The 9,084-nt window shown below is 35.8% G+C and overlaps 1 protein-coding gene across 1 annotated transcript; it reads right to left on the bottom strand.

The window, feature by feature from the left end:
* Window positions 1–438: 438 nt before the first annotated feature.
* Window positions 439–2,043, bottom strand: LOC106766838 (dof zinc finger protein DOF5.7). The gene has a single exon (XM_014651601.2). The coding sequence runs from the start codon at window positions 1,784–1,786 to the stop codon at window positions 749–751; it is 1,038 nt and encodes a 345-aa protein (XP_014507087.1). The 5' UTR covers window positions 1,787–2,043; the 3' UTR covers window positions 439–748.
* Between the last annotated feature and the right edge of the window lie 7,041 nt (window positions 2,044–9,084).

Genomic DNA, 9,084 nt, shown 5'->3' with positions numbered 1-9,084 from the left:
TTACCAATTCCAAGATTCTCTAATGCTATTTCAGGAAACCCTTGCAAAAGCCTGGTTTTCCCTTAGATTCGTCGATTTCTCGTAACAAAACAAAGTTCTTGCATTTGCATATGCTACCCACTAGGACCACCACCACGCCTCCTCCACCTCCTTCTAACACACACCAAAACAAAAACCCTAAACTTTTTAGTATACCAAGATCATATATTCTTCTACACACCAACTTTACTCTTTCTTATTGCCTTACAAAATTGTTTTTCTTAAGAACCTCTCACCTTCCCGATTTATTGTCAGTAACAATCTACTCTACATTTTTCTATTCTCCTGCTTGCAATTATCGATATACATACGTTTATATTAGGTGAAGGAATTAAGACTCCGGGAAAAGTCGATTTGGAAGAAGCAAAACTACATTAACAAATCCAGAGACGTGGAAAGTAATATGAACCATTAAAAAATTCTCCATTCAGTTTTGAACTCTGGTCCTCGAAATAACCACAGATAACTTAGCCAAGCACACCATCAACCAAACTTACACAAAAGCAAAAAATAAAAAAAGATAGAAGGCTAGTGAGAAAAGAACTGAAAAAGTGCTAGATCCATATTCATATACCACCCAAACCAAAAGCAACACAAAAGAACCAAACTCTTAAGATACAAAGTGATTAATTAGGAGCACTATGCTACTGTCTAACAGGAAAAGAAAATTAAGCGGTGAACAAAATAGAGAGAAAAACAGTTATTTCTGTTACGGATATGCACCGGCGCCATTCGTTGTTGGAAGATCAGACCACGAAAAGGTTGGAGCGTTCCAGTATCCGAATTCACCCCCAGCTACCGATGTTGTTTCCATAATGTTGTTGGACACAGAAGAGGAATAATTAGAAGCCATGTTCCCCATAAACACTTGTGACGAGTTATCACCGCAATAATTATTAGCCGATGATGACCTTAGCTTCTGGTAAATCTCTTGAATTCCACTGTTCTGATGTTCCCCAAGTAGGAACCCCCCATTTTGTTGTTGATCTTGATTGCTTCTCCCAAACAGACCAAGCGAAGGAACTTGCGCAACCGCATCATAGCCTAAGGTTCGGTGATTCAGCAACGTATTTGAAACCAAGGGCTCAGTGCTCACCATGTGCCCAATCAGGGTCCCTTCTTCCTTGATGGACATGGGACTAGGGTTAGGGTTAGGGTTTTGATTCTGAGTAGCTCTCAGCAGAGCCAGAAGGTGAGTGTTTTGGGGGGAACCCCAAAGGATTTGGCTCGGTGGTGGAAGCTCGTGTTCAACTTCAAACCCACCGAAACCTGGTGATTTTCCAAGCTCAGATGCAACGGCTTTCATCTTGGTTGAGGCTGTCTTTGCCACTGAGTTCGCCACGCCGATATTTTTGTTTTTCCGGCAGCCGCCACCGATGGGAACGTTGCGGAGAGCGCCACCTTTGGTCCAGTAGCGGCGGCACGTTTTGCAAAAGTGGCGGGGCTGAGTGAGGTTGTAGTTGTTGTAGTAGCAGAACTTGGTGTTGGATGAATCGCATCGCGGGCACCTGAGGTTTTGATTTTCCGATGTGGGAGTGGTGGTGGTGGTGGTAGCAGTAGTTGCTGTGGTGGTGGATGTGAGGGTAACATTATTGGTTGAGGAAGAAGGAAGAGAAGAGGGAGATGGTGCAGTTGGGAGTAAAACTCCTCCTCCTACTACTCCTCCTCCTCCTGCACCCCCTCCATTAATGGAGGGTTTTCTTTCTGGTGCTATGAGGCTAGCTCCACCCAACAGTTCTTGGATCATCTTCTTTATCTTGGTGGATCTACAACAATCCAAAAACGAAAAGCAAAAGGGTGGCGAGGCTTTTTGAGTTAGTGGAGAAAGAAAAGCGAAAGAAAGTGGGTTTGCTCTGCGTATGAGTGAGAGAGAATTAAAGAGTATATAGATTGGAGAGGAGTAGAAGTGTATGATGACACTCGCCTTTGGGAATTCAATTGGCCAGCTTCGTTGTTTTATGCTGCTAGTAGGACAGCTTCGTTGGCAGTCAGGTACTCTTGTTGCCAAAGAATATATAGAATTGGGGGCTCCCAATAATATATACATATTTATACACTCTATGCCAACTCTTTACACTCACAACAAATTTACCTTTCCTTAAATAAAATTATACCCATCAAGAAAAAAAACAAAAAAATACCTTGTCAACTTTATTATGCAAAACATCTTCTCCGTAGCCTTCACAAAATCAATTTCTACCAGAGAAAGATAACGTTCAGTTTCCACTTTCCATTTTGGGTGTTGGAAAATTTTGACTACAAGTGATATTATACAATAAACAATAGTTTTTTTGTTAAGCTAATTATTACTTTCGATCTTATATGATTCCAACTTCAGTTAGGAGAGGTTTATTAATGCACTGATCATTACTCATTCTATCATACGTGCGGTCTTTGCTGAATCAATTATGAATTATGTAAGGGATGAAATCATTTTGTTTGTCCCACTTATGAGTAAACAGTACCAGTAAAGACACTTCGTTAATTTCTATGCATCCAAACAGTTTGAATTCCTTTTCTTTTTGCTCGCATATCAACAGAAACTTGCAGACAACGGATTTGAATTCGACTTCATTTTCCTATTACACGCATATGGCTAAAAACGTGCTTCTCTTTTATGGACTGGGCGTTTCGCTGCTGATGTTTTTCGCTTCCACGTATAAAGTTAACAAATACGAAAACTCATCTCCTATTGTATCGAAAATAAAAAATAAAAACTAATTTGCATATAATACTTAACAGATGTTTTTCTTAAATGAATGAACGGGCTCGTGTATCGATAATAATAGAATACGAGAAATGAAAAAGTAGAGGATGAAGGATATATATATTTTTGTTCCCCCACTTGGGAAACAATGATATTCCATAAAAGCATTAAATGTGTAAATATTTGTTGTAGTTGCGTAGATTGAAGTGTTGTGATAGAATGAAAAGGAAAGATAGAGGGTAGTGATGGAGTTTTGTAAAAGAGTGGTACTTGGTGGAGGAAGGGATTGAGGGTTTAATGTGGATGAAGATTCTTCTCCGTTCAAAAACCATGATTACAAGTTCAAGGTGAGAGCTAGTCACGTGGAAGTACGTGTAAAGCTGATTGTCCCTACAAGTATAGTAACTAAAAGAAAGAGCCACTGCGCGCCCGAAACTCATGGCTTCAATTCAGCCCTTCCCCACACTCACTCCCCATGCCCAGAACAAACACATGTCCCATTGTCCTCCCTCTGCTACACACCCTAACAAACAAAATAAGGATGCCACAAGCAATCAATTCATCCATTCTTTCATCACATGAATCTTTTCTCTATGCCTTATTGCAAGACCTCTATCATCCATAATCAGAGAATTCAACTCAGCCTCAGAAATGCTCATCATCTTCAGATACCCTTTTTTTAATTTCATAAAAACAACGAGAAACGCATATGGAAATTGCATGAAATTCTAACATTGGAATATAAAAGCATGTACGTTCATTGGCAGCTGCGTCTTGCAAATGATTCTGCCTATGTTTGTTATCACCATTCTACTTTCTCTGGTCCACTCTACCTAACAAGACCAACAACAGTGCGCGATTCAGAGAATGTGAAGCGTTGCAGATATTAGATATTGCATTCTTTATTTTAATTTTATACGTTATACTATTGCTTCTATGTATACAACTTCTTTTTCTACCAATCCATTCACACATTATTATTTAATTTAATTATCACTTTTAATTATGTATTAGATAATTAGAGGAAAAGGTTTCATTGTCTTTACTATTTTTTATAACCTTTCTGTAGATTATTTTTTTATAAAAAAAATAAAAATGCATGTGAACTATATAAAAAGGTATTGCTATTCCTACATCGTATAAATTGCCCATTTTGAAAGATACTTTAATCTAGAAAAAAAAAAAAAAGTAAATCGTCGTGGATAACTATAGGTGTAGATAGACCATTAGAAATACGAAGGTAAGTATTATAGATTTTTTTTATGTGCAAGAGGAAAAATAATAGATATTGCAAAATGTTTGATATAAATTTTTATACTTCATAAATAAATAGATAAAAGTATGTAGCTAACAAGTGAGGAAGGAGATAAATAGTTAATATGAAATTTAAATCATCACCACAAATTTGTATGTATGGAGATATAATACTATCTGTTGGAATCTGACGTACTAATAGAGCCAATAATTTGTTAATAATAATTTCCTTAATTTTTCCGGTACTTTGATTTGTTTTTTTCATAATAATATTTTTTTTGTTTGGGAAAGTCGAGATTCCATCCTATAATTTCATAGGTACGTCAATTTTGATCTTAGCCAAAAATAGGTATGTAAAATTTGTCTAGAGTCATATTGCTTCTACCACAATGAAACACAATTAGATGGAGACAGTTACTTGGTTGAATGGTGAATACTATATTCTGAAAATGAAAACAAAAATACCATCAATTATAAAACTTTTTTTAAAACCGAGGAATAATGAACGATGATAAATTGCATACCTATTAACGGAAATTCGGTGCGCTTATATGTGCACCGTAATAGAGGTTTTATTGCAGAATAACTCCTTAATTCTGGTCTCAGTCTGAATTGATTGAAAGGTGTATTGAGTTGGTAGAAATTCTTCATGGCGTATAAAAAAATGGTTTGAAATGAATCCGTCATAATACTTTATACTGTTTTATCTAAAAGCTAGAAGACAGATTAAACATCAATTTATAGTAACGTGGCAAGTTGTGTTTGGGCATCAGTTGTAAGCATATATTATTGGGAGAATTATGCCAAATATTGTATATTAATGAGAATTAGGTAGATGATCATGTGAAGAAGCTGACTGGTGTAAATTCTGAAAACGTAAAGTCAAGGATAATTAGTTAGAGAAACAAAAATATGCGATCACAAGAGACGGAACGAGGAGATTCTTGGAAAAGGAGGGGTCTATGTGTTTCGGATTCGCTGAACCATTTGTCAATCAAGATTTTGATTGATTGAGAGACATTGTCGATGATCAATGACAAATTAATCTTAATCACTTAAGATATAAGAAAGCATATAAAGTAACCAATCAGTATTTGGTGATCTCTCATTATCTACCAGTCTTAGGCTTCTAAAATTAATATTTATTTGACATATAAAACGAATTTAATATTAACTATGTATTAAAATCTATATTGATCGGACATAACCAATCCAAGGGTATTTTGTTTTAATTCAACTAGACGATTTGATTAATTGAAGGGAATTAGTGTTCCTTTCACCTTTGATTCAAACTTTTGGAAAAGGCAGTGTAAAAATCACATAGAAGAATGTTGAACAACCCAACATAGCCGATTTTAAAAGTTGCAGTGATGACCTTGTATTGACCAAATCAAAACATTGTCCAAATATAAAAACAAAAACAAGTTGTTGTAACAATTGGAATTTGAATCTGACTAGCAAAATTGGCATATATATGCATGGTATTTCTGGGAAGCGTGCATGAAAATACCTAGCAGTGAGGTAGAGGAATTGAGAGAGAGATAATGTGACGTTGTTGGGAGGGTCTAAGAAAAGAGAAAAAAAAAAAAAAAAAAAGAATGCGAAAGGGAAAGGAGAGGCAGCAGGAAAACAAAAACTGGGAATGTCAATTATTGGGATCGAAATACTGAAATGTGATGTGATGTGGTGTGTAGTGTAGCGTAGTAATGTATATTGTACTGTATGCATCGCAGAATGAATGAATAGCATAGCCTGAGCGCGCGTGCCGTCCGGAGAGGCAGACAGAGACTGAGTGGGTCAGATTTATGAGAATTCAGAATTCAGAATTCAGAAATCAGAAGAGAAGAGAAGACCGACATGCCTTTTAGTCCTTACGGTACATACATAATACAAACATAGTAGTATGTAGCAGCTATTACCAAGGATGATGAAGAAGGGTATGTTATGTTATGTTACTTGTCATTACAATATTACATTAGTGCTGTGTTTGGTTTGGTGTGCAAACTTTATTCCCTTAAAAATCAAAAGTTCCGATTGGGCGGGCAAAGCGGAAAACGACGCCAGCTTTGGGTAAAGACGAGAACAAATAACTCTCAATGTACATGTTGGGCAACGCGGGCAGTGCGGGCACCTAGACATTGATACTATACCCTGTGGTCGCCGTCAAGGGCCCTGTCTCCCACTCTCACCCTCTCTCCTTTTATTTTCCATCAACTTAGTTTCACTTGGCGCCTAATAATCTTCAACTTTTTCTCCCATTCATCTATAGTAAGTACATTTCACTCTCTTACAAGAAATAAATATTTTAAGTTGATGAAAAATAATAATAATAATAATAATAATAATAATAATAATAATGTATGAGATTAATCCATTAGTATTGGTGTGTATGTTGTTGTAAGGTTTAGGGGAATGGAGTGAAGAAACGTAGGTAGGTATGAATTTGAAAGGACATGACTAGAATGCATGGATGGGATGGGATATAATCCCACATTCCTATAGATGGGCCCCTACTCATGTCTCCCCTTATCCAGCACTACAGCTTTCCCAGGGCTCCTCTTATTTCGTCTTTTTCTTCTGTTTTTCCTCTTTTTTTTCCCACTTCTTCCCTTCGCCTCGCCCCTTTTAACTGTGATAGGTACGCTTCTAATCCTCAAACACTGCTGCAATCACTTATCCACTCACTCCACACATTGCAACTATTAATTCTCTACGCCGATTCCAATGTATCTCACTCTCCCTTCGATCATCTCAATCTATTTTAGACCCTGCATGCTCCATATATCCCACCTATGTCAAACAATTCCATCTCTCTCCTCTCTCATATCACTGCCAAAACACCCATGCATTGCCTACCCTATTCATCACTCTATTTTCTAACGTAATTAATTCTGATTAAAACATGGTTTCATGAATATTTAAAACAACTGAGATTTAAGTCTCGATTTAATTTAACCTACCTTGCTAACTAACATTCTTTCTATCAGATTAACAAACTTTTACGTTACAGTTGCACACCATAATTTAAAACAATGTTGCGCGTACCGATCAGTACTTGGTGAACCCAGGGAGATATGCCCTAAGGACAGAGAAAGAATGTAAATATATGAATTTGTGTGTAGAAAGTAATTTATGCGTATGGGAAAGAGTGAAAGTTAGAAGAAATATATAAGTGTATATTATAGATAATATGAAGGTTGTTGTTTTGGTTGAACTCCTCCATACTGGGTGGTCCCCATCTTAAAAGCAGGAAAATTACATGTAGATAGGTAGGCGTCCACATTCCTCAATGAGATTGATTGAGGAGTGAGAAGGCGAAGGAAGGGGTCACACCTGACAAAAGATATGGTTGGACAAGATTCTTTGTTTTGGGGAGGAAAATACAATATATGTAGCAGATCACCTCATGCCATTGGAATATGGGTTGTAGTCTTATTGGACTGGGGACGAACCTGTGTGAGGAATTTCTGACAACCAAAAAACCATGACGACCAAAGGTGACTGTTAAGAGAATTTTCGCTTACCAAGGCTTGCTAGATATCTACCACTTCATATCTTGATCCTTCTTGGATTTTTAAATTTCAAGCAGCCTTTGTTACCCACAGTTAACTAATTTAACCCAACCATCTTTAGCTTAGTTTTATATTAAAAGAATAACTCAGTTCTTTTCCAGTTACCACAATTCCCATGTGACTATACACTGATGATCCCCAGACCAAGATTTCCTGTATCTCATTTATTCTTATAATAACCCTATCAGCTATTCGAAGTCTGTGAGCATGTGTGAACTTCTCTATAACTAAATTTTAACAAAAACATATTATACTACGCCTTAGGCGCAAGCCCTACACTCTCAAAATTTTTAATATCTATTGCATTCTCATCATGTATAAAACTATGCTTGCAGACTGAAATGCAGCTAGCTATATGAGTATAGATCTTATACTGTCTTTTTTTCTTTTAAAGTTAATATAAAATTCATTGGTATAGAAACATGTATATGATGAGAAGAATTAATTCTCAAAGGCTTTCTTTCCTTTCAATGCATTCTTTCTTAAGAAGACAAAATTACGAAGCATGACACAGCCGATTTGGTAATTTTAGTTTCATGCGTGCATAAAATATTGTCAAACTGATATAATAATATAAGAGGAACAACAACATTAGAGGATTTGGATGCACACAAAATCCAAAATCTAATATAATCTAAAGAAATGTAAGAAGATGAAACTAAAGGTAGTTAGGAGTGTGCGTCAGCAATACCATAGCGAGGCTATGATAAGTTCGCGTTTCATCAAAGATCTTCACATGCTAATTTATATTAATCGAAATTTACATAAAAATAATTAGCGATGATGAATAATTGGCGCAGTGCAATGATGACCTAATCTTTACAAACATAAAAGCATTCAATTCTATGGCGGAACAAATTTGTATTATTAAGGACAGCACAACTACACTATAATTGTTATTTGTTTTTGTCCAAATTTTTTTTTTTAAAAAAAAAGAAAAAAGTGATATATGGAGCCCATCATTTTGGTTTGGATTGTGGAGCCTACATGTGAAAGACTAACTGTAACTTTACCCAAATTTCAAAAGACAAATAGTAAAACAGATTGAACAAACTAGTAAAAAACATAATAATTTACTATGTTTTGTTTCTCACTTTCAATAACTTGCGTGTCAATTTACCATTCCTATTTTAGTGTTTAAGCATGTTTTATCTGTACTTTTATATATATAATAAGAGTGTAAGATAGAGGTGACCGTTCAAAAAGTAATAAAAGAGATTTCAAAGTTTCTTTCTGATACAAGTCTCTTATATTCGTTCGTCTAAACTATTCTCAGGGCATCTGTAAAAAATATTTTGATGTCAATATTAGTTTAAGTTTGACAGTTAATATATTAATAGTGCAATAAATATAATTACCTATCTATTTATCTCAAACTTATATTTATAGATTTCAGAGTTGACCTTTGATTAGCAACACCCTAATTATGGTTCAACTTTGTAGTAATCACACTTTACTTTAAGTTGCTTAGTATTGTAATTAATTGTCTTGACATGTGGAGTTGTGAACGGT

This window comes from Vigna radiata, chromosome 7 (genome assembly GCF_000741045.1).
Source record: "Vigna radiata var. radiata cultivar VC1973A chromosome 7, Vradiata_ver6, whole genome shotgun sequence".
NCBI lineage: Eukaryota > Viridiplantae > Streptophyta > Magnoliopsida > Fabales > Fabaceae > Vigna > Vigna radiata.
The sequence above is the reverse complement of the archived record's forward strand: the minus strand, read 5'-3'. Positions and strand labels throughout refer to the sequence as shown.

Coding starts and splice junctions, on each gene's coding strand:
- LOC106766838 (XM_014651601.2), bottom strand. CDS start 1,786: ATGATCCAAGAACTGTTGGGTGGAGCTAGCCTCATAGCACCAGAAAGA.